The 26496-nt window shown below is 39.8% G+C and overlaps 1 protein-coding gene across 3 annotated transcripts in view; it reads right to left on the bottom strand.

The window, feature by feature from the left end:
- The window catches only part of LOC128686874 (uncharacterized), a 102395-nt gene that overhangs the window by 4662 nt on the left and 71237 nt on the right, over window positions 1-26496 (bottom strand). For all 3 annotated transcript variants that reach the window (XM_070082522.1, XM_070082523.1, XM_070082524.1), the window contains exons 14-20: window positions 22257-22461; window positions 21267-21430; window positions 20732-20804; window positions 15469-16283; window positions 13599-13676; window positions 8780-8899; window positions 8182-8342 (exon numbers count right to left, since the gene is read on the bottom strand). In XM_070082522.1, the coding sequence (XP_069938623.1) occupies window positions 8182-8342; window positions 8780-8899; window positions 13599-13676; window positions 15469-16283; window positions 20732-20804; window positions 21267-21430; window positions 22257-22461 (1616 nt within the window). The remainder of the gene's footprint in view (window positions 1-8181; window positions 8343-8779; window positions 8900-13598; window positions 13677-15468; window positions 16284-20731; window positions 20805-21266; window positions 21431-22256; window positions 22462-26496) is intronic.

Raw genomic sequence — 26496 nt, 5'->3', positions numbered from 1 at the left:
AAAGAAAGAAAATCCCCAAAAAGAAAATACTTTCATCATCATTCAACACTTTCACCTCACTCATACATAATCACTGTTTTTGCAGAGGTGCTCAGATACAACAGTTTAGAAGCATATACATATAAAGATACACATTATATCCCTCCAAACTGCCAATATCCCATAACCATTTTAACAAAACATTGGCTCTTTGTAGCATTACACCACAATCTCATTAATATGGTATAAATCAACAAAATTACTTAATTCCTAAATTATTTTTTTTCAACAAGTCGGCCGTCTCCCACCGAGGCAGGGTGACCCCAAAAAAAGAAAGAAAATCCCCAAAAAGAAAATACTTTCATCATCATTCAACACTTTCACCACACTCGCACATTATCACTGTTTTTGCAGAGGTGCTCAGAATACAACAGTTTAGAAGCATACACATATAAAGATACACAACATATCCCTCCAAACTGCCAATATCCCAAACCCCTCCTTTAAAGTGCAGGCATTGTACTTCCCATTTTCAGGACTCAAGTCCTACTATATGAAAATAACCGGTTTCCCTGAATCCCTTCACTAAATATTACCCTGCTCACACTCCAACAGACTGTCAGGTCCCAAGTACCATTTGTCTCCATTCACTCCTATCTAAGACGCTCACGCACGCTTGCTGGAAGTCCAAGCCCCTTGCCCACAAAACCTCCTTTAGCCCCTCTCTCCAACCCTTTCGAGGACGACCCCTACCCCGCCTTCCTTCCCCTATAGATTTATATGCTTTCCATGTCATTCTACTTTGATCCATTCTCTCTAAATGACCAAACCACCTCAACAACCCCTCTTCTGCCCTCTGACTAATACTTTTATTAACTCCACACCTTTTCCTAATTTCCACACTCCGAATTTTCTGCATAATATAATTCTTAAGTGTGCTACTAAAAATTAACTAGACACGATTTCATGCATTAGGATGCTCGAGGGAAATCTCCCTTACCCTTCTCTTTCCCTCCCTACCTCCCCCAATTCTTTTTCTCTTCTCCTTTTCTTGCTCTCCTTCCTTACCTTTCCTCTTCTTTATCCTTCCCCCTCCTCTCCTAAAGGATAAGGCGAGAAGGGCCTCAAAGATATTGGACCGAGATTTCAGAGCAAATGTTAAAGGAAACTGTAGAGCAAGACCAGAGGTATTTGAGGATGAATTCTGATGAGTACCAAATCATAGGGAAGGGAGGCTGTGTGAGGGTATTCAAAACTAAAATAAGGGCAGAAGTAGGGATTTCTGAAGAAACCAACTACAGTTGAAATTTCCTAGGCAGCAGAATTTGAAATCACTGGTAAGAGGTAATTTACACAAAGAAAGGTTTAGGCATGGCTGTACATGCCACCTTCTCCTTTAAACAGCAAATCTTGCATTCCTTATTGTACACATAGCACAGGCAGAAATATGCAAAGGATGATCTCCAAAATAATTCAGGCAATGCAAGACTGAGTTCTTAAAACCTCAGGAAATGTACTCTAACTAAAGATCTGTGCATTTTCAACTGTAAATACAGCACATTACTTGGTACCAGAGTAGGAGTGTAAGAAGCAATGTTGTTTTGCAGACCTGCTGTCTCACCGGTATACACAAAACATCCCAAACTAACAAGCAAAATAGTTAAACAAATATCCACCAAGGTTCATCATTTTCAGTTGTGCATATATAAAATTGTGGTTTATGAGGAGTTAAGAAGCAGTTTACACAGAGATTAATCTACACCCTGCCTCAGTGGGAAACAGCCAACATATTAAAAAAACAATGCTTATACAGTGGACCCCCCGGTTATGGTTATCGTAATTAATCTGTTAAAGAGATTGTGACTAAAGCTGAATTTGATGATATCCAAATTCATTTTCCCTATAAGAAATAATGTAAACCCAATTAATCCATTCCAGACACACAAAAGTATTAAAAAATAATAAGTATTTTACATGAAATATACATTTACCTACACAGAAAACAATGAGACATGAAGAATAAAACAATAATAACATGACACCTTTATTGAAGATTCTTCTTAGTGTATGGAAGATGGGAGGAGGGAAGAGGATGGAGGAGTTACTATTGTTTGGAAGGGAAATCTCCTTCCATAAAGACTTCGGGTACCAAGTCATTTTCTGGGGTTACTTCCCTTCTTTGTTCTTTAATGCCACTAGGATCAGCTTGAGAATCACTGCACACCTGTGGCACTAAATATCTGTCAAGAGAGCTCTATTTCTGGTGTCTCTTTAAAATTTCCCTAAAATGGGACAAAACATTGCCATTGTACATGTTGCCGACATGGCTTGCAGCAGCTTTGTTACAGTGATGTTCCTCCACAAATCTTTCCATCCTACTCCACATTGCACAATCTCCATTACTACCACCCTCTACCACCATCACTACGACCCTCTACCACCTTCACAACCACTACCACCCTCTACCACCATCACAACCACTACCACTCTCTACCACAATCACTACCACCCTCTACCACCATCACAACCACTACCACCCTTTACCACCATCACAACCACTACCACCCTGTACCACCATCATTACCAACCTCTGCCACCATCACTACCGCCTTCTACCACTATCACTACTGCCCTCTACCACTATCACTACCACCACCACTTTCGTATTTTTCTACAATCTTTTTCTTTAATTCTATTGTGTTTGTCACCTTCTTTATCAAAGGGCTGGCATTAGCTTTCTTTGGGCCCATGGTGGCTTATTTAGCAGTTGCAAGCACTTAAACGAATGGAATATTATGAAATGTATTGTATGAACGCGTGTGATCGTGCTCACTCACTGATAAACAATGGCACACTTACAGTGGCTGCGTCGGGGCCACTCATGTGCATTTGGGAAAAACAACTATTACCGAGGTAAATGACGATCACCGAACCAATATTTTGGCAAAAAAAAAAAAAAGTTACGATTACCAAATATTACGAAATCTGACCACTACGATATCTGGGGGTCCACTGTACAATGAAGCTTGCTTTGACATGCAATGGACCCCCGGATATCGTAGTTGTCGGATTTTGTAATAGTATTCGAAAATCGCAACTTTTTTCGGCAATAGTCATTCGTCCCAAATGCTTCCGCACGGCAACAGCGGCCCAACATAATTTACAACCAGTGTGCCATTGCTTATCAGCCAGTGAGTACGATCCCATGCATTCATACAATACATTTTGCATTATTCCATTCTTTTTAGTGCTTACAACTGCTAAATAAGCCACGATAGGCCCAAAGAAAGCTCGTAGTGCCAGCCCATTGGTAAAGAAGGTGAGAAACACTACAGAATTCAAGAAAGACATCATTGCAAAATATGAAAATGGAGTACGTGTGGCAGAGCTTGCCAGGTTGTATAACAAACCCCATACAACCATCGCTTCCATCATGGCCAAGAAAAAGGAAACCAAGGAAGCTGTTGTTGTGAAAGGTGCAAATATGCTCACAAAACAGAGATCGCAAATACTCGAAGATGTGGAGACTTTGTTGTTGGTGTGGATCAACGAGAAACAATTATCAGGAGATAGTATTATGCAGTCGATAATTTGTGAAAAGGCAAGGCAGTTGCATGGTGATCTCATTAAGAAAAATGCCTGGAACTAGTGCTGACATTAGTGAATTTAAGGCAAGCAAAGGCTGGTTTGAGAGATTTAAAAAGCGTAGTGGTATACACAGTGTGGTAAGGCATGGCGAGGCTGCCAGTTCTGATAAATATGTGGCTGAATAATATGTTCAGGAATTCAAGGGGTACATAGAGGCTGAACAATTCAAACCCTAAGTGTTCAATTGTGATGAGACAGGCCTCTTTTGGAAGAAAATGCCAAACAGGATCTACATCACACAGGAGGAAAAGGCACTCCCAGGACACAAGCCTATGAAAGACAGGCTAACTTTCATGCTAGTGTGGATTTCAAAGTGAAGCCTTTACTGGTGTATCACTCTGAAAATCCCAGTGTGTTCAAGAAAAACAGTGTCGCCAAGAGTAACTTGTGTGTGATGTGGAAGGCAAACAGTAAGGCATAGGTTACGACGGACATTTTCCTTGACTGGCTCAATGAAGTGTTTGGCCCCAGTGTGAAGAAATTCCTCCTGGAAAATAAATTGGAACTCATGTGCCTCCTGGTAATGGACAATGCTCCTGCTCATCCTCCAGACTTGGAAGAGCAAATGGTGAAAGAGTTTCGTTTCATCACAGCAAAGTTCTTGCCCCCTAATACCACTCCGCTCATCCAGCCCATGGACCAGCAGGTCATTTCAAACTTCATAAAAACTGTACACCAAAGCAATGTTTCAAAGGTGCTTTGATGTGACCTCAGACACCCAGTTGATCCTAAGAGAGTTCTGGAAAGATCACTTCAGTATCCTCCATTGCATAAACCTTATAGGTAAGGCTTGGGAGTGACTTCCAGGACTTTAAACTTTGCTTGGAGAAAATTGTGGCCAGAATGTGGAGGGAGGGGGATTTTGAAGGGTATGGGGAAAGTATTGTGGCATTGGGGAATTCCATGGGGTTGGATGTGAGTGGCAAAGATGTGGAAGAGTTGGTGGAGGACCACAATGAAGAGCTAACCACTGAAGAGCTGCAAGGCCTTCATCTGCAACAGCAACAGACCTTAGCTCAGAAAATTGCTTCAGAGGAGGAGGAAGAGAGATGGAAGAAGGTGCCTTCTATAAAGATTAAGGACATTTGTGCTAAGTGGAGAGAGGTCGTGTTGGCAACATGTACAATGACAACGTCGTGTCCCATTTTAGGGAAATCTTAAAGAAACGCCAGATACAGAGCACTGTGGAACAATTTTTTGAGTGACAGGGGTCCAGTGACTCTCAAGCTGGTCCTAGTGGCTTTAAAAAACAAACAAGGGAAGTAACCCCAGAAAAGGACTTGGTACCCAAAGTCTTTATGGAAGGAGATTTCCCTTCCAAACAATAGTAACTCCTCCATCCTTTCCCCTCCTCCTGTCTTCCATACATCAACAAGTCTTCAATAAAGGTAAGTGTCATGATATTATTGTTTAATTCTTCATGTCTCATTGTTTTCTGTGTAGGTAAAAAAATTTTTTTCTTTAATACTTTTGGGTGTCTGGAACAGATAAATTGGATTTACATTATTTCTTATGGGAAAAATGAATTCAGATGTCATCAGATTCAGGTTTAGTCACACTCTCTGGAATGGATTAATTACATTAACCGAGGGTCCACTGTATAAGCATTCTAAAGTTTTATAAGTTTCAGGTCAATATGTGGGAGCAAGGGGCTAGCTTTTCCTGTATACATTACTTAAGCTTGTTGAAAGGAGGAGGTCAATATGTAGAGGTTATACCACATTGCAGTACATAAACCAGTATAGATTTGTCTTCAGGATTAATTACTAAAATAAGTTAACATCACATGGCACTGTGACCAGTTTCTAGGGTCCTTCTATCCTCTCACCCCAGCCTGAGGCCAGATTTCATTTTGACTGCCTGGTCAACCAGGCTGTTGCTTTACCTAATGAAGATACCTAAAGAGCCTTCCTCCAGTTTTGAAAACTTCTCAACCAAGTTGTTACAGAGATAAGTTCATAGTATGCATGTCCATTATAAATCATCAATCATTATCCCTGATAAGCATCATTTTCAAGAGTGGTTTATGACTTTATTTTTTATTATTATCACACTGGCCGATTCCCACCAAGGCAGGGTGGCCCGAAAAAGAAAAACTTTCACCATCATTCACTCCATCACTGTCTTGCCAGAAGGGTGCCTTACACTACAGTTTTTAAACTGCAACATTAACACCCCTCCTTCAGAGTGCAGGCACTGTACTTCCCATCTCCAGGACTCAAGTCTGGCTTGCCGGTTTCCCTGAACCCCTTCATAAATGTTACTTTGCTCACACTCCAACAGCACGTCAAGTATTAAAAACCATTTGTCTCCATTCACTCCTATCAAACACGCTCACGCATGCCTGCTGGAAGTCCAAGCCCCTCGCACACAAAACCTCCTTTACCCCCTCCCTCCAACCTTTCCTAGGCCGACCCCTACCCCGCCTTCCTTCCACTACAGACTGATACACTCTTGAAGTCATTCTGTTTCGCTCCATTCTCTCTACATGTCTGAACCACCTCAACAACCCTTCCTCAGCCCTCTGGACAACAGTTTTGGTAATCCCGCACCTCCTCCTAACTTCCAAACTACGAATTTTCTGCATTATATTCACACCACACATTGCCCTCAGACATGACATCTCCACTGCCTCCAGCCTTCTCCTCGCTGCAACATTCATCACCCATGCTTCACACCCATATAAGAGCGTTGGTAAAACTATACTCTCATACATTCCCCTCTTTGCCTCCAAGGACAAAGTTCTTTGTCTCCACAGACTCCTAAGTGCACCGCTCACCCTTTTCCCCTCATCAATTCTATGATTCACCTCATCTTTCATAGACCCATCTGCTGATATGTCCACTCCCAAATATCTGAATACATTCACCTCCTCCATACTCTCTCCCTCCAATCTGATATCCAATCTTTCATCACCTAATCTTTTTGTTATCCTCATAACCTTACTCATTCCTGTATTCACTTTCAATTTTCTTCTTTTGCACACCCTACCAAATTCATCCACCAATCTCTGCAACTTCTCTTCAGAATCTCACAAGAGCACAGTGTCATCAGCAAAGAGCAACTGTGACAACTCCCACTTTATGTGTGATTCTTTATCTTTTAACTCAATGCCTCTTGCCAAGACCCTCGCATTTACTTCTCTTACAACCCCATCTATAAATATATTAAACAACCACGGTGACATCACACATCCTTGTCTAAGGCCTACTTTTACTGGGAAATAATTTCCCTCTTTCCTACACACACTAACTTGAGCCTCACTATCCTCGTAAAAACTCTTCACTGCTTTCAGTAACCTACCTCCTACACCATACACCTGCAACATCTGCCACATTGCCCCCCTATCCACCCTGTCATACGCCTTATCCAAATCCATAAATGCCACAAAGACCTCTTTAGCCTTATCTAAATACTGTTCACTTATATGTTTCACTGTAAACACCTGGTCCACACACCCCTACCTTTCCTAAAGCCTCCTTGTTCATCTGCTATCCTATTCTCTGTCTTACTCTTAATTCTTTCAATAATAACTCTACCATACACTTTACCAGGTATACTCAACAGACTTATCTCCCTATTATTTTTGCACTCTCTTTTATCCCCTTTGCCTTTATACAAAGGAACTATGCATGCTCTCTGCCAATCCCTAGGTACCTTACCCTCTTCCATACATTTATTAAATAATTGCACCAACCACTCCAAAACTATATCCCCACCTGCTTTTAACATTTCTATCTTTATCCCATCAATCCCGGCTGCCTTACCCCCTTTCATTTTACCTACTGCCTCACGAACTTCCCCCACACTCACAACTGGCTCTTCCTCACTCCTACAAGATGTTATTCCTCCTTGCCCTATACACGAAATCACAGCTTCCCTATCTTCATCAACATTTAACAATTCCTCAAAATATTCCCTCCATCTTCCCAATACCTCTAACTCTCCATTTAATAACTCTCCTCTCCTATTTTTAACTGACAAATCCATTTGTTCTCTAGGCTTTCTTAACTTGTTAATCTCACTCCAAAACTTTTTCTTATTTTCAACAAAATTTGTTGATAACATTTCACCCACTCTCTCATTTGCTCTCTTTTTACATTGCTTCACCACTCTCTTAACCTCTCTCTTTTTCTCCATATACTCTTCCCTCCTTGCATCACTTCTACTTTGTAAAAACTTCTCATATGCTAACTTTTTCTCCCTTACTACTCTCTTTACATCATCATTCCACCAATCGCTCCTCTTCCTTCCCGTACCCACTTTCCTGTAACCACAAACTTCTGCTGAACACTCTAACACTACATTTTTAAACCTACCCCATACCTCTTAGACCCCATTGCCTATGCTCTCATTAGCCCATCTATCCTCCAATAGCTGTTTATATCTTACCCTAACTGCCTCCTCTTTTAGTTTATAAACCTTCACCTCTCTCTTCCCTGATGCTTCTATTCTCCTTGTACTTATAATAATATAATACTTGTACTTATTCTCCTTGTACTTATAATAATAAAATTCTACCTTTTACTTATAATAATAAAATACCCTACTTGCCTGTTTTGTATTATGATGTGCAACAAGCCGAGGCATATGAGATGCAAACCCAACCACCAAATGTCTTGCCATTGGAGAAAGACTGACACAAATGGTATTGGGTGCGAAGATGTAGCTGTACAGGAGCTGACCAAATGAATGACCTTCTAAACTGTAGACTCCTGGAAAAAGGCACAACAGTCACAATTTACACCAGATTCTAAGAAAGATTATGAATATGCTACAGATATAAATAGCTGTATCATGCATCTTAATGTTATCAGAATGAGATGAGCAATAATAAATTTGAGGCAATAAAAGAAAGCACAGCATAGCGCAGTACTGAATGTTATCAATGTTGTGCCAGTCAATCACACGAACAATACATCACAAAACTGTGACAAACAATTCATAACTATCCCACAAACTGGAAATGAAACTAGATAATATTTCGGTATCTCCTAGACTATTATAACTCATGTTTTGATAACGATCCACGACAGACCAAGAGGTCACCTAGTTTTGGAGATCTGTGGATCAGATTTGAGGTAACCATATTTAAACATGGAACACAGCTTGGTAGATACAGAAAATATAAGGGCTTCCAAGAGATACTCACCAACCATGGTCATGGCTTGACTCTCAGGAACTAGGGCAGCTAACATGGTGCCATCAGAGGAAATGTCAACACTGGCATCATTGTGTATTTTGCATTTTCCCACCACCACATTTGCATTCCCTGGAAATAAATGTACAAGTTTCATGCATTTCATTTTTATACCCAAGTGGTTTTTCAGTGTTCATATATACTGTCCAGTACATTTTAACTGATAAATTAGACACATGTGCAACACTTGGGTATCTTTATTGAGGAAAGTCTCGCCACACAGTGGCTTCATCAGTCCATACAAAGGACAACATTGAATAACAGGAGTAGTTTGAGGTAACCAGTCCCTCAGCCTTGAGTCGATGTAGTCAGTCCATCAATCTTGAAAAGAATACAGCATATGTGCATAGAAGTAGTTTATATACTGTAGGTAGGAGAGGTGCAGCAGTCGTAGGTGGTATCACATTTGTCCAATGTGGAAGTAGGTCATGCCCAAGGGTTAGGCAAGTGAAGATTTCCCTGTATTAAGAGCCCAAGATGTTGCTGTGTCAACTTGTCAGTTCTCTGAACCATTCATCTACATTCCTGTCTGATACAGCAACATCTTGGGATCTTAATACAGGGAATTCTTCACTTGCCTAACCCTTGGGCATGACCTACTTCCACATTGGACAAATGTGATACCACCTACGACTGCTACACATCCCCTGCCTACGGTATATAAGCTACTTCTACTCACATATGCTGTATTCTTTTCAAGATTGATGGACTGACCACATCGACTCAAGGCTGAGGGACTGATTACCTCAAACTCCTCCTGTTCTTCAATGTTCTCCTCTGTATGGACTGATGAAGCCACTGTGTGGCAAAACGTTTCCTCAATAAAGATACCCAAGTGTTGCACACGTGTCTAATTTATCAACTTGTCAGTTCTCTGAACCATTCATCTACATTTTTAACTACACTATACATGAATAAATCAGCAAATTATTGCAGCTAAAAATCTCTATCGCTGTTATTATTTTGAACAGTACATTTTTAATTACAATATATAGGAATAATTGAGGTAGGTAGTAGGTTGGTAGACAGCAACCGCCCAGGGAGGTACTACCGTCCTGCCAAGTGAGTGTAAAACGAAAGCCTGTAATTGTTTTACATGATGGTAGCATTGCTGGTGTCCTTTTTTCTGTGTCATGAACATGCAAGATTTCAGGTATGTCTTGCTACTTCTACTTACACTTAGGTTACACTTCACTTGCACGTACAAGCATATATAAACACACCCCTCTGGGTTTTCTTCTATTTTCTTTCTAGTTTTTATTCTTGTTTATTTCCTCTTATCTCCATGGGGAAGTGAAACAGAATTCTTCCTCCGTAAGCCATGCGTGTTGTAAGAAGCGACTAAAATGCCAGGAGCAAGGGGCTAGTAACCTCTTCTCCTGTATATATTACTAAATGTAAAAGGAGAAACTTTCGTTTTTCCTTTTGGGCCACCCCGCCTCGGTGGGATACGGCCGGTGTGTTGAAAGAAAGGACTGCTTGTGTCTTTTTTCTGTCTCATAAACATGCAAGTTTTCAGGTACGTCTTGCTACTTCTACTTACACTTCACTTGCATGTACAAGCATATATAAACACACCCCTCTGGGTTTTCTCTATTTTCTTACTAATTCTTGTTTATTTCTTCTTATCTCCATGAGAAAGTGGCACAGAATTCTTCCTCCATAAGCCATGCATGTTGTAAGAGGCAACTAACATGCTGGGAGCAATGGGCGAGTAACTCCTTTTCCTGTATACATTACTAAAGTTCAAAAGAGAGACTTATGTTATTCATTTTGGGCTACCCTTCCTTGGTGGGATAGGGCCAGTTTGTTGAAAGAAGGAATAATTAAGCAAAATACAAAGAAGGAAATGTATGAAAGTATAGTAGTACCAACACTCTTATATGGGTGTGAAGCTTGGGTTGTGAATGCAGCAGCGAGGAGGCGGTTGGAGGCAGTGGAGATGTCCTGCCTAAGGGCAATGTGTGGTGTAAATATTATGCAGAAAATTCGGAGTGTGGAAATTAGAAGAAGGTGTGGAGTTAATAAAAGTATTAGTCAGAGTGCTGAAGAGGGGTTGTTGAGGTGGTTTGGTCATTTAGACAGAATGGATCAAAGTAGAATGACACATGGAGAGCGTATAAATCTGTAGGGGAAGGAAGGAGGGGTAGGGGTCGTCCTCGAAAAGGTTGGAAGGAAGGGGTTAGGGAGGTTTTGTGGGCGATGGACTTGGACTTCCAGGAGGCGTGCATGAGCGTGTTCGATAGGAGTGAATGGAGACAAATGGTATTTGGGACCTGACGATCTGTTGGAGTGTGAGCAGGGCAATATTTAGTGAAGGGCTTCAGGGAAACCGGTTATTTTTATATAGCCGGACGTGAGTCCTGGAAATGGGAAGTACAATGCCTGCACTCTAAAGGAGGGGTTTGGGATATTGGCAGTTTGGAGGGATATGTTGTGTATCTTTATATGTATATGCTTCTAAACTGTTGTGTTCTGAGCACCTCTACAAAAACAGTGATTATGTGTGAGTGAGGTGAAAGTGTTGAATGATGATGAAAGTATTTTCTTTTTGCGGATTTTCTTTCTTTTTGGGTCACCCTGCCTCGGTGGGAGACGGCCGACTTGTTCAAAAAAAAAATAAATAGTTAAAAATCTCAATCATTAATTATCATGGGAAGTGTTAAACCCATAGGATTCAAACAGCACTTGGGAAATAGGTGGTTATAATATTTGTCCCTTTTTATTATTTTTTAACACACCAGCCATCTTCCACCAAGGCAGGATGACCCAATAAAAGAGAAACAAAAGTTTATTTCTCTTTTTACAATTAATAATTTATACAGGAAGGTGGGTGTAGGAAAGAGGAGTGATTGATGGAATGATGAAGTGAAGGGAGTGATAAAAGAGAAAAAAGTAGCTTATGAGAGGTTTTTACAAAGCATAAGTGTTATAAGAAGAGAAGAGTATATGGAGAGTAAAAGAAAGGTGAAGAGAGTGGTGAGAGAGTGCAAAAGGAGAGCAGATGATAGTGTGAGAGAGGCACTGTCAAGAAATTTTGATGACAATAAGAAAAAGTTTAGGAGTGAGATAAAGAAGTTAAGAAAGCCTAGGGAACGAATGGATTTGTCAGTTAAAAACAGAGTAAGGGAGTTAGTAGATGGGGGGTTGGAGGTACTGAGTAGATGGCGGGAATATTTTGAGGAACTTTTAAGTGTCGATGAAGAAAGGGAGGCAGTAATTTCATGCACTGGCCAGGGAGGTATAACATCTTTCAGGAGTGAAGAAGAGCGAGATGTGAGTGTGGGGGAGGTGTGAGGTATTACATAAAATGAAAGGGGGTAAAGCAGCTGGAAATGACAGGATCATGACAGAAATGTTAAAAGCAGGGGAGGGGGGATACAGTGTTGGAATGGTTGGTATTTTTGTCTAATAAATGTATGGGATTGGCAGAGAGTATGTATAGTTCCTTTACATAAAGGAAAGGGGGACAAGAGAGATTGTAAAAATTATCGGGGAAAAAGTTTACTGCATTATAGGTAGTAGGTTGGTAGACAGCAATCACCCAGGGAGGTACAACCGTCCTGCCAAGTGAGTGTAAAACGAAAGCCTGTAATTGTTTTACATGATGGTAGGATTGCTGGTGTCTTTTTTTTTCTGTCTCATGAACATGCAAGGTTCCAGGTACGTCTTGCTACTTCTACTTACACTTAGGTCACACTACACATACATGTACAAGCATATATATACACACCCCTCTGGGTTTTCTTTCTAGTTCTTGTCCTTGTTTATCTCCTCTTACCTCCATTGGGAAATGGAACAGAATTCTTCCTCCGTAAGCCATGCGTGTTGTAAGAGGCGACTATAATGCCAGGAGCAAGGGGCTAGTAACCCCTCCTCCTGTATATATTACTAAATGTAAAAGGAAAAACTTTCGTTTTTCTTTTTGGGCCACCCCACCTCCGTGGGATACAGCCAGTGTGTTGAAAGAAAGAAAGAAGTTTACTGAGTTATAGGTAGTAGGTTGGTAGACAGCAATCACCCAGGGAGGTACTACTGTTCTGCCAAGTGAGTGTAAAACGAAAGCCTGTAATTGCTTTACATGATGGTAGGATTGGTGGTGTCCTTTTTTCTGTCTCATAAACATGCAAGATTTCCGGAACGTCTTGCTTCTTCTACTTACACTTAGGTCACACTACACTTACATGTACAAGCATCTATATACACACCCCTCTGGGTTTTCTTCTATTTTCTTTCTAGTTCTTGTTTATTTCCTCTTATCTCCATGGGGAAGTGGAACAGAATTCTTCCTCCATAAGCCATGCATGTTGTAAGAGGCGACTAAAATGATGGGAGCAAGGGGCTAATAACCCTTTCTCCTGTATAAATTACTAAATTTAAAAAGAGAAACTTTCGTTTTTCTTTTTGGGCCATCCTGCCTTGGTGGGATACGGCCAGTTTGTTGGAAAAAAAAAAAAAGTTTACTGAGTATACCAGGAAAAGTGTACGGTAGGATTATTATTGAAAGAATTAGAGGTAAGACAGAGAGTAGGATTGCAGATGCGCAAGGAGGCTTTAGAGTGGGGAGGGGATGTGCAGATCAAGTGTTTACATTAAAGCATATATATTTTTTTTTGAACAAGTCAGTTCTTAAGATATTGTGATGTTCATAAGGTATTGTGACATCTTATGTCAAAAACTACTACTATATAAATATACGTAAGAGCTTCAGACTTTGATTAAGTTTTTCATATAAATATAATATCAAGGATAAGGCTTTTAATATTTTTACCATCAGAGATATCTGGGATGCGGTAGTGTGTAAAGTCCCAAGCTTGGATGCGATGTGTTACCCCCGATCCTGGAGAGCCTGAAATAAAATGGCCAAATGTGAGTACTGACTGATGATAAAATCTAATCAGCCTGAAAAAAAACATACACACAACTATGTCTAAAGTTCTGGAAGAGTATTGAAACATCCAGATTCAAATTTCATTACATATATAACACTACATGGGGAAAATGAATGTGTTGAAGAAATAGTGGACATACATTTTGCACTTGAGCTGCACCTGTATAAAGCCATAATATTACTTAGATATTCTAGATCGATTGTAATACAAATGCATCATCTAACAGGCATGCAGTGTTGTAAAACATACATGCAAGTTGTGGAGTAAGGAATCACTCTCAAACTGGGAGACATAAGGTTCCAGTAATAATTAAGTTAATTTGTTATTACAGGAACCATACATCCAAATAAAGTCACAACATCCCATACAAGTCACAAATCCAAGAACTTAGCCTCAAATAATGGGCATTAAGTCATAAATATACCCTGTGAATCAGTGAATCTGATGATTAAGAGGGTACAACAGAGTATGTATTCTATTGAGCTTCTCATTCAATACTTTTATATTCATTTTTAAAGATGGGTTACTGCATCAACTAATCAAAGACAATGTTTTATTCTGTTATCATACGCAGCACAGGAGTGTGAGCTCCCAAACAGTGACAACTTGTGGGTGTGGAAGATGGCAATAAAACTACAATGTTAACAATGGTTAAGAAAGAAGCAAGTAACGAGACATTGACTGCTTTAACAGAACAAAACTGGATACTATAAATGGAATGCAAATGACTACTTAAGAAATATGAGTCATATGTGACCAGTTTATTTACAGCACCCTTCTCTCACAACCCAGACTGTGGGCAGAAATCCAAAGTGGCTGCCTGATAAGCCATGCATAGAAAAAAAAAAAATATTGTGGCTACTGCAAGGGGAATTTGATAGAAAACAAGCTCAGGAGAATATTAATGAGTTACTGAAGGGCACTGCAGAGTCTTCAAATGTACAGTTGCTGATTTGCAACTTAACCAGGAAGACAACACTAATGCCCATCTAGCAGAATCTCTGCAGCAGTTACTTGAAGGAATTAAGATAAGAAATCTGGAGTCTTCTTTACAGAATGTGATCCAGATCAATCATCTAACTGTCTGAAGACATTAAAAATGCTGTTTACTACTACAAGGAGCTATTGTATATCTTCCATTGAGGCTGAGGAACTGTAAACCTCAAGATGACTCGTCTACTTCTTCCAAATGTGGAACTAAACCCCACAAAATCTCCACTTCAACTGTTGCTTTCAAGGGTGTGGGACTGAACACATCAAAATCTCTACTCATTCAACAGTCTCCAATATGTTAGTAACAAAATCTCCATTTATTCAACTGTCTCCAACATTTCAGTCACCTCTGTATTTTTAAGAAGTGGCCTGCAGCACAGGCAAAAATGTTTCCATTACAACTTCTAAATGCAAGAATAGTGAGCAATACAAGACTGTGCCCAAAAGGAAGAGAAGTATGTTGAAGTTAACCAAAAATAGTAATACTGCATTATTAGACAAGCTTGTTAAAATGATTCATGAGTTGGTGACCAGATATCTGGCATAAATAAGTCAGCAGTGAAATGCACAGAGTGAGAAGCAGATAAAGGACAGCATGGGATCATATAAATTTTTATGCATACACATGCTTAGGTGCTACAGTTCACAGGATAAATATGGAGTGCAGAATAAATAAGTTACTTTTGTGGCATAAACCAAATCTAGCCTAACAGCTGATGCCAACAGTTTCCCTGTTTATGAGGTCCTGTCTTTTACCTGATAATGTTCTGGATGCTCCAAAATGTGGTGTAAAGTATGGTCTACTAAAGAAGTTGTCGGCTTCCCTTTCTGCTGCTCGGTCAGGTGGTGCACGCTGAAGATTAGGACGGAAAAGCATCTCTGAACCGGGCCCTCTGGGAAGTCCTATATCATAAGGAGTTAAGTGGCCTCTCCATGGAAATGGTGGGTCTGATGGATGACTTGGCCCATCCTGAACTCCATCATGGGGGCCAGGAGAATCTTCAGAGTCTGGGCTTCGTCTATCAACAGCATACTGGCGACCAAGGAGGCGAAGAGGTACCCCTGACACTGACCTTGTGCTGAAATCTGCCTGGTCACTGTGAGAAGGTCCAGGCGTAGAACCAGAAGGTGCATTCTCTTCTTCAACCTGACTCTCACTCCCATTAGGATCACTTAATGTAATACGAGGGATAACAAGAAGGGGTCTTGGAGAGCTGCTTCTGAAACTTGTGCTTCCAGTCCTCCCTGATCCTCCATTAGCATTTTGTTGTTGAGCCAGGTTCCCTGACCGTCTTAAGAAATCTGTAAGTCTTCTAGGAACATTTGTGATGGGTCTAGTACTCTCCTGAGATGGATTAGATTCTCCAGCTGCATCTCCAACACCATCATTTCTCAATTCTTCACTAGCCATACGCACTGTTTCAAGAAGTGTACTTAGATTATGTAACCCTGGTTCAAGATCCAAGGCCATAGGAGGAGGAAAATCGCCTCTTTCCCCATCCCCAGCACCGCCTGTCTCCTCATCACGGAAGGGATTAGGAAGGCGAGATATGGGTCGTTCTTCATATGATCTTTAAAAAGAAAAAGAATGATGAAAAATTGGGTAAATACAAATAAAAATCTTTAAGAATCTACAAAGCAACTATATTTTTTTTTCAACAAGTCAGCCATCTCCCACCAAGGCAGGGTGACCCAAAAAGAAAGAAAATCCCCAAAAAGAAAATACTTTCATCATTCAACACTTTCACCTCATTCATACATAATCACTGTTTTTGCAGAAGCACCCATATACAACAGTTTAGAAGCATACATAAAGATATATAACATATCCCTCCAAACTGCCAATATCCCAAACCCCTCCTTTAAAGTGCAGGCATTGTACTTCCCATTTCCAGAACTCAAGTCCAGCTATATAAAAATAACCGGTTTCCCTGAATCCCCTCACTAAATATTACCCTGCTCACACTCCAACGGCTCGTCAGGTCCCAAAAACCATTCATCTCCATTCACTCCTATCTAACACGCTCACGCACACTTGCTGGAAGTCCAAGCCCCTTGTCCACAAAACCTCCTTTACCCCCTCCCTCCAACCTTCTCAAGGAAAACACCTACCCCACCTTCCTTCCCCTACAAATTTATATGCTCTCCATGTCATTCTTTGATCCATTATCTCTAAATGACCGAACCACCTCAACAACCCCTCTTCAGCCCTCTGACTAATACTTTTATTAACTCCACACCTCCTGATTTCCACACTACAAATTCTCTGCATAATATTTACACCACACAATGCCCTTAGACATGACATCACTGCCTCCAACTGCCTCCTCGCTGCAGCATTTACAACCCACCCTTCACTTCGCGCCTACATATACCCGTCCTGCTCTACTTCTCGTCAGTGTGACTTTGTAAATGGTCTAAGTCGGACTGAAATGTCATCATAAGCTCCTCTCTTCTATGTGCAGGTTATTTGTGTATTGTGTAAGAGTATTGGTACCACTATACTTTCATACATTCCCTTCTTTGCCTCCATAGATAACATTTTTTGTCTCCATATATACCTCAACGCACCACTCGCCTTTTTTCCTTCATCAATCCTATGGTTAACCCCATCCTTCATAAACCCATCTGCTGGCACGTCAACTCCCAAATATCTGAAAACATTCACTTCCTCCATACTCCCTCTCTCCAATGTGATATCCAATTTTTCTTTATCTAAATCATTTGGTACCTTCATCACCTTACTCTTATCTACAGTAAGGCCCGCTTTACGGCGTTCCACTAATACGGCAATGTCAAATTATGACCAAAATTTGCTATACGGCAAGCGGTCTTTCAAATACGGCGCCCCCCACCCGGTTTGTTTACATTTTCCATGACCTCATCTATTACGTCAGGAAACTTTCCAAAATTTCAAGTGTTTTAAAGTTACTACATATTTTATATGTACTCTGATGATTACACTTAAGTTTACCTGTACCTAAATATACTTACACACAGTGCTGGTGTGCAGGTACACATTAAAATCACTAAGTCTCTCTCTACTCATGACGCCAATACTACGTAATAATAATCACTCTTGGGCACACTAAATGTCTTATTTTACATTAATATAGACATTTTCATTAATCCATCTATGATATTTTCCTCAAAATTATATATGAAACCCATTATATAGCATATAAACATGATACATACACTCACAGAATAAAAATTGACATAAATATGAGATTTGTTTACAAAGCAGCTGTGTGGGTAGTGTCGGAAGAATTACGTTTTCTCAAGTCAAACTGGAGGATACCTGTAGAAAAATATTCTTTTCTTATGCCTTTACTCTCTCTATAGCAATTCATGACCCTTGTGGATTTAGTGCTTTTTATAATAAATAATAATAATATTATTATTATTATTAATACTAATAATAATAATAATAATAATAATATTATTATTATTATTATTATCATTCACTCTAAAAATGGTGTGTTGCTGTTTGTTTATTCTTAACTAACTTGTACAACTTGTACACAATGTAAGAGTATTTGTATTGTGAGGTAATTATTATTATAATAAAAAAATATTGAGGTAAATGTTTTACAAACTTTTACAAATGGACGTGAATGAACTAAAAGTAGACACACATTAATACGCATTTATTTTGCCTGGCCAAGTGATCGTCCACTACCTGTTCAGTTTGTGTTCTTACATTGTCTCAACTCTGTATCTCGTTCTCTCTCTCGTTTACTCTTTCGTTAACTAGTTGGCTCTCATTGATGATGGCGTCTAAGGTTAGCTGTGATAAAAAGAGAAGTCGTAAGCCTCTTGCTTTAAGTGCCAAGCTAGAGGATGATGGTGTGCCATTCTGATTTTATTCAATAAACACCCTGCCACTCACCTCTCACACATTAATATTAATATTTTAAGGTAAGTAATAAGTGTACTCTGTGTGTATCTTACCTTTTATTGTGTTTTCAATGCCTAATTCTATTGCTAACTAATATAAGTTAGTGTAAACTTGTTGTTTGGCATTTATTGCATATTTTATATGCTCTGTTAATAATACTTGTGGAGCTGTATGGTAGCCGGGTGGAGGGACATTACGTTTTCTCTGCTCAGCTATCAGAGAAAACGTGTATGAATCTGCGTTTGGCCCAGTCACTCCCTCACTCCGCTTTTGTTTACAATTTTTGGCATGAATTATTCATTACTTCTACCTTCGTTTATGATGGCATCTAAAGGTAGTTGTTAGAAATGATTAAATTCAGTGAACAAGGCATGTCGATGTTAATAATATGGCTCTGGGCCACAGTGTAGGTAGCCGGTAGGTGTAGTCCAGGCGGGCTACACCTACCGGCTACCTACACTGACTTCCTACAAATAAATACTACTCACCTCTCTTCCTATATTAAGACTACACATATTTTAAGGTAAATAATGAGTGTACTGTATGTGTATTTTACCTCTCTGGGATGTTTTAAATATCATATATTAAGTATGAGACGGGGAGCCAGGGCTACCTACACCTGTGCTACCTGCACCTGACTTCCTACATATAAGTACTACTCACCTCTCTCCCTACATTAAGATTACAAATACTTTAAGATAAGTAATGAATTTACTGTGAATGTATTTTACTTTGTGTATTTTTAATGCCTGGTTATATTAATAACTTAATATAATTTAGTGTAAACTTGTTGTCTGGCATTTATATGCATTTATAAATGGAAAAAAATGGCGTTCTGCCTTCCAGCGATGTCTGCTTTCTGGCGACAGCCTGGAACCTAACCCGCCATATAAGTGGGGCCCTAATGTATATTCATTTTCAACTTTCTACCTTTACACACCTTCCCAAACTCATCCACTAACAGCAGTTTCCTCCCACAAGATGGCATCTTACTATGAAAACACAGAATCACTGAATACAAGTGATAATATTATACTTTAATAACAATATTAGTTCCAAAATAAATTCAGGTATGAGAGCTCATGATTACTCAAGATACACTAGTAGCAATATATTTCTAATAGGCCTAAAGTCAAGTCCAATAAAGATATTTACTACTCCATTTGTATCTCATACATACTATATGTTTGGAGACAATCTATTTCTAGTTAAATCCAGAACAAAAACATTAAATACTTACCTCAATCTGTGATCATAAATACTGATGATGTCTCCATCTAATTCTCTATAATTACTACCGTGTTTTTGTTTCTGCTTTTAACAACATTACCTTATCTATACATATTTTTGTTTCTACTCTTAACAGCACCATCTTATATATACAGAACTTGGCTATTTTGTCTACTGTACCTCTAGTTCCCTCATTATGTCTCCTCATCTCAAACAATTCTTCTTGCTTTAACTAGATATTATTCATGCAACTACAAGTTAGTGATTGTAGTGTCATTTAGCCACATTTTTTTCAAAGCATTGACCATCTCCTACTAAGGTAAGGTGACCCGAAAAAGAAGAAACATTTTCACTGTCATTCACTTAATCACTGTCTTCAAAGAAGTGTACTGCCATCACAGCTCAGATGAGGCTCTGAACTGCAACATCCCTGTCATTCTTTCAGAGTGCAGGCAATATACTTCCCACCTCCAGAAGTCAAGTCCAGCTAACCAGTTTCTACTTCCCACCTCCTGGACTCAAATCCAGTTAACCAGTTTCCATGAATCCCTTTAGAAATGTTATCTGGTTCACTCCAACCACATGTCAAAATATAAAAACCATTTGCCTCTACTGCACTCCCATCTAACACACTCACACAAACCTGCTGGATTGCCAAGCCGCTAACACTCAAAACCTCCCTTATCCCCCTCCCTCCAACCATTCCTGGGATGACCCATATCCCAGGAGCCATATAGTACCAGAGGAATGGGAGGGAATCAGGTTTGATGTGATCAGAGGAATGGGTGGGTAACTCCAATTTCTTGGATTGTGAGCATTTCCCGGCATCAAGGTATTCCTGTAAAGTGTAAAGGATAATGATGAAACAAATGCTGAAGCTAAACATACATATTTTGGTTGCAGATGAAGTTGAGTAGCTGGTAAATGAGATGAAGTGCCAGTCGAACCAACAGCCGTAAATCTGATGGAAAATACATGCGCTTAACACATAGTCACATACAGGAGGTCACTAATTTACAAGTTATTCTTAAATATACTCTATTAATTTGTTTTGTCAAAATTTAAGTAAAGGTACACAAACATTACAGTAAGTCCTTTATGTTAAAAAATTACCATATAATTCCAAGTAATGTATGCAATATTATTGGAGAATCTTATGCATAAATCTTAAAGGTACAGCAACTATTTTAATCACTTACCATATGCCCATATCCTGAATCTTATTTTTTAACACATTGGTCATTTCCCACCAAGGAAGGGTCACACAAAGAAAACACATTCACCATCAGACATTCTCTGAGTGTCTTGCCATAAGTACACAGACAATTCAAATAACCCTCCAAACTAGAACATCCCCATCCACCTTTCAGAGTGAGCGCATTATTTTGAGACTAACTGAAACCCTGAGAGATTAAACGCTTACTTAGCATATGGTTATCCATGGAGCTTCCAGCACCATCCTGCTCAGCCTCAGAGGCATCTGTTGTATGCTGGTCTTGCTGATTTTGTTGATGCTGGTGCTGCTGGTGCTCTTGCTCCTGACTGACCAGACTGTTAAGGCGATCTGCCATCCGCTGTAATATCTGCCTGAAAAGAGTATGAGATATCCTTAGGTTATTGAAAAGGAGACGCACAATGAGCTTTATCAAGTTACAAACAGATCTGTTTGTGGCTTGATAAAACCTATTGTGTGGGCGAATAAAGGATCAATCACATCATACTGCAATGGTGTCTCGTTTTCCATGTGTCAGTATGTTATACCATTTATCTTCATACTAAAGTTTTACACCTATAAAAAGATGACTCCATAAAGGATAATCATTAAAATCTGAAGTAAAGATTGGGCCCAAGAAGAGAAAGCCAAACCCATAAATGCAATTTCACCAAACTGATATACAAATTGGAGATGCAAGCCTGTGTGATAGGAAAAGCACCAAAAAGACAGAAGAACGTCAAGCCAGGGTGGAGAAAACACTGCATTAGACAAAAGTTACAATGTCCCCAAAAGACTATGATATTACTAAAATCAGTATAATTTCTGAAGTATGTACATGACCTACCAGTAGGAATCAACACCAAAAGATGCGAAGCTGATGATACACACAAAAAAATGTAAGAGGACCTTGATGAACTGCAGGAATGATCAAGCAGGTGTTGGATTTTAACCCAGTATGTACAAAATATAAATGAAATGTTTCTCTCACATGTGTCATGTGAGAGAGAAACAGCTTCTGACATTGGAAAAATAAAGACCTGGGTGTACAAATTACACCTGACCTCTGCCACGTTTAAGTAGTGCCTTCAAGAACTTTAATAAGAAATTGCTTAGAACACAGTACACCACATTCTTCCAGATAATCCTAGAATATGCATCACTAGTGTGAGGATGTGAATTAGTTATTAAGCAACATACCTGTAACGATCCCGTCTCTCACGACGAAAACCCTCCCTCAAAAATACCCTCTCAGCTGCTATACTTCGAGACCTTAGTGCAGCCATGGGCAACCGAACAGGGTCCCTGGTGTTTCCAAGTGTGCGACCAGTTACCATCTCTCTCCGTGTAGTGAAAATATCTGGTCTTAAACGATGTCTTGCACTGTACCACTGACTAGAATTATCTGGAAAAACAAAATTTTAATATTATATTGAGACATCCAAAATTTATTAAAAGCACAATATATATTTTTGACCCCACCAGTAATCTCCCACCAAGGTAGGGCGACCCAGAAAAGAAAACATCATTAATAGATGCCTTCACAGAAGTGCGCCAACATCAACATTCAAATGCCCTTCTGAACTAACTTCTCCACCTCTACTCAGAGTGCAGACACTCTATTTCCCACCTCCAGGACAAGTCTAGCTAACCAGTTTCCCTGAATCCCTTCAAAAATATTACCTTACTCACACTTCAACAGCAGGTCAAATTACTAAAACTACTTGTTTCTATTCACACTGGATAACATGCTCACACATGCCTGCTGAATGTTTCAGCCTCTACCACTTATAACCTTCACATCCTCCAACCCCTACCTCTTCTTCCTTCCACCCAGATTTATACACCTTAGTCATCCTATTCTACTGTGTTTTCTCTAAATGCCCAGATCCTTTAAACAAGCCCACCCATGCCCCATGAATAATGCCTCTCGTAACCCAACACAGCACACTGTTCTCAAACATGACAGTATCATGGTTTCCAATTTCCTCTTTGCTGTAACATTTAAAATCCATATTAGAGAGTTAATACCATTATACTTTACAATGGGATATTCTTCTTTTTAGATTCAATAAATTACTTTCTCCCCACAGATACCTTAACACTCCACCTACATTTTTCCTTTCATCTATTCTATGATCCTTCTCATCTTTTACAGACCCTGTGCCAACGTGTCCACTAAACTAATATCTTAGCGCCTCTGCAAAGACAGTGACTATGTATGAGAAAGGTGAAAGTGTTGAATGATGATGAAAATATTATCTTTTTGGGGATTTTCTTTCTTTTTGGCTCACCCTGCCCCAGTGGGAGACGACCGACGCATTAAAAAAAAAAATTCACCATAAAATTGATGAAGGAAAAAGGTGGGTGGTGCATCGAGGTAAATGTGGAGACAAAGAACGTTATCCATGGAGGCAAAGAAGGGAATGTACGATAGTATTGTGGTACCAACACTTTTACATGGATGTGAAGCATGGGTTGTAAATGCTGCAGCGAAGAGGCGGCTGGAGGCAGTGGAGATGTCATGTATAAGGGCAATGTGTGGTGTAAATATTATGCAGAAAATTCAAGTGTCCAAATTAGGTGATGGTGTGGAGTTACTAAAAGCATTACTCAGAGGGCTGAGGAGGTGTTGTTGAGGTGGTTTGGTCATTTAGAGAGGATGGAGCAAAACAAGATGACTTCGAGGGTGTATAAATCTGTAGTGGAGAGGAGGAGCGGTAGGGGTCATCCTAGGAAAGGATGGAGGGAGGGGGTAAAAGAGGTTTTATGAGCAAGGGGCTTGGACATACAACAGACATTTATGAGCATGATATATAAGAGTGAATGGAGACAAATGGTTTTTGGGACTTGACAAGCTGTTGGAGTGTGAGCAGGGTAATATTTTGTGAAAGGATTCGAGGAAACAGGTTAGCCGGCTTTGAGTCCTGGAGGTGGGAAGTACAATGCCTGCACCTTAAAGAAGAGGTTTGGGATATTTGCTGCTTGGAGTGACATCTGACCTGTCATATCTGCATGCCTCTGCAAACAGTGATTATGTGTGAATGATGGTGAAAGTGTTTCTTTCCTTTTTGGGCCACCCTGCCTCAGTGGGAGATGACCCTCTTTCTAATCTATATCCAGTTTTTCACTGTCTAATATTTCTGTTACTCTCATCACCTGCTCTTTTCAGTGGTTACTAGCAATGGGCTAGTAACCCCCTTCTCCTGTAAACATTTACTAAAAAAGAGAAGAAAAACTTTATAAAACTGGGATGCTTGAATGTGCGTGGATGTAGTGCGGATGACAAGAAACAGATGATTGCTGATGTTATGAATGAAAAGAAGTTGGATGTCCTGGCCCTAAGCGAAACAAAGCTGAAGGGGGTAGGGGAGTTTCGGTGGGGGGAAATAAATGGGATTAAATCTGGAGTATCTGAGAGAGTTAGAGCAAAGGAAGGGGTAGCAGTAATGTTGAATGATCAGTTATGGAAGGAGAAAAGAGAATATGAATGTGTAAATGCAAGAATTATGTGGATTCAAGTAAAGGTTGGATGCGAGAAGTGGGTCATAAAAAGCGTGTATGCACCTGGAGAAGAGAGGAATGCAGAGGAGAGAGAGAGATTTTGGGAGATGTTAAGTGAATGTACAGGAGCCTTTGAATCAAGTGAGAGAGTAATTGTGGTAGGGGACCTAAATGCTAAAGTAGGAGAAACTTTTAGAGAGGGTGTGGTAGGTAAGTTTGGGGTGCCAGGTGTAAATGATAATGGGAGCCCTTTGATTGAACTTTGTATAGAAAGGGGTTTAGTTATAGGTAATACATATTTTAAGAAAAAGAGGATAAATAAGTATACAAGATATGATGTAGGGCGAAATGACAGTAGTTTGTTGGATTATGTATTGGTAGATAAAAGACTGTTGAGTAGACTTCAGGATGTACATGTTTATAGAGGGGCCACAGATATATCAGATCACTTTTTAGTTGTAGCTACACTGAGAGTAAAAGGTAGATGGGATACAAGGAGAATAGAAGCATCAGGGAAGAGAGAGGTGAATGTTTACAAACTAAAAGAGGAGACAGTTAGGGAAAGATATAAACAGCTTTTGGAGGATAGATGGGCTAATGAGAGCATAGGCAATGGGGTCGAAGAGGTATGGGGTAGGTTTAAAAATGTAGTGTTAGTGTGTTCAGCAGAAGTTTGTGGTTACAGGAAAGTGGGTGCGGGAGGGAAGAGGAGCGATTGGTGGAATGATGATGTAAAGAGAGTAGTAAGGGAGAAAAAGTTAGCATATGAGAAGTTTTTACAAAGTAGAAGTGATGCAAGGAGGGAAGAGTATATGGAGAAAAAGAGAGAGGTTAAGAGAGTGGTGAAGCAATGTAAAAAGAGAGCAAATGAGAGAGTGGGTGAGATGTTATCAACAAATTTTGTTGAAAATAAGAAAAAGTTTTGGAGTGAGATTGGCAGAGAGCATGCATAGTTCCTTTGTATAAAGGCAAAGGGGATAAAAGAGAGTGCAAAAATTATAGGGGGATAAGTCTGTTGAGTGTACCTGGTAAAGTGTATGGTAGAGTTATAATTGAAAGAATTAAGAGTAAGACGGAGAATAGGATAGCAGATGAACAAGGAGGCTTTAGGAAAGGTAGGGGGTGTGTGGACCAGGTGTTTACAGTGAAACATATAAGTGAACAGTATTTAGATAAGGCTAAAGAGGTCTTTGTGGCATTTATGGATTTGGAAAAGGCGTATGACAGGGTGGATAGGGGGGCAATGTGGCAGATGTTGCAAGTGTATGGTGTAGGAGGTAGGTTACTGAAAGCAGTGAAGAGTTTTTACGAGGATAGTGAGGCTCAAGTTAGAGTACATAGGAAAGAGGGAAATTATTTCCCAGTAAAAGTAGGCCTTAGACAGGGATGTGTGATGTCACCGTGGTTGTTTAATATATTTATAGATGGGGTTGTAAGAGAAGTAAATGCGAGGGTCTTGACAAGAGGCGTGGAGTTAAAAGATAAGGAATCACACATAAAGTGGGAGTTGTCACAGTTGCTCTTTGCTGATGACACTGTGCTCTTGGGAGATTCTGAAGAGAAGTTGCAGAGATTGGTGGATAAATTTGGTAGGGTGTGCAAAAGAAGAAAATTAAAGGTGAATACAGGAAAGAGTAAGGTTATGAGGATAACAAAAAGATTAGGTGATGAAAGATTGAATATCAGATTGGAGGGAGAGAGTATGGAGGAGGTGAACGTATTCAGATATTTGGGAGTGGACGTGTCAGCGGATGGGTCTATGAAAGATGAGGTGAATCATAGAATTGATGAGGGAAAAAGAGTGAGTGGTGCACTTAGGAGTCTGTGGAGACAAAGAACTTTGTCCTTAGAGGCAAAGAGGGGAATGTATGAGAGTATAGTTTTACCAACGCTCTTATATGGGTGTGAAGCGTGGGTGATGAATGTTGCAGCGAGG

This window comes from Cherax quadricarinatus, chromosome 7, assembly GCF_038502225.1.
Source record: "Cherax quadricarinatus isolate ZL_2023a chromosome 7, ASM3850222v1, whole genome shotgun sequence".
Lineage (NCBI taxonomy): Eukaryota > Metazoa > Arthropoda > Malacostraca > Decapoda > Parastacidae > Cherax > Cherax quadricarinatus.
Note: the sequence above shows the minus strand (reverse complement) of the source record. Positions and strands in the feature narration are given on the sequence as shown.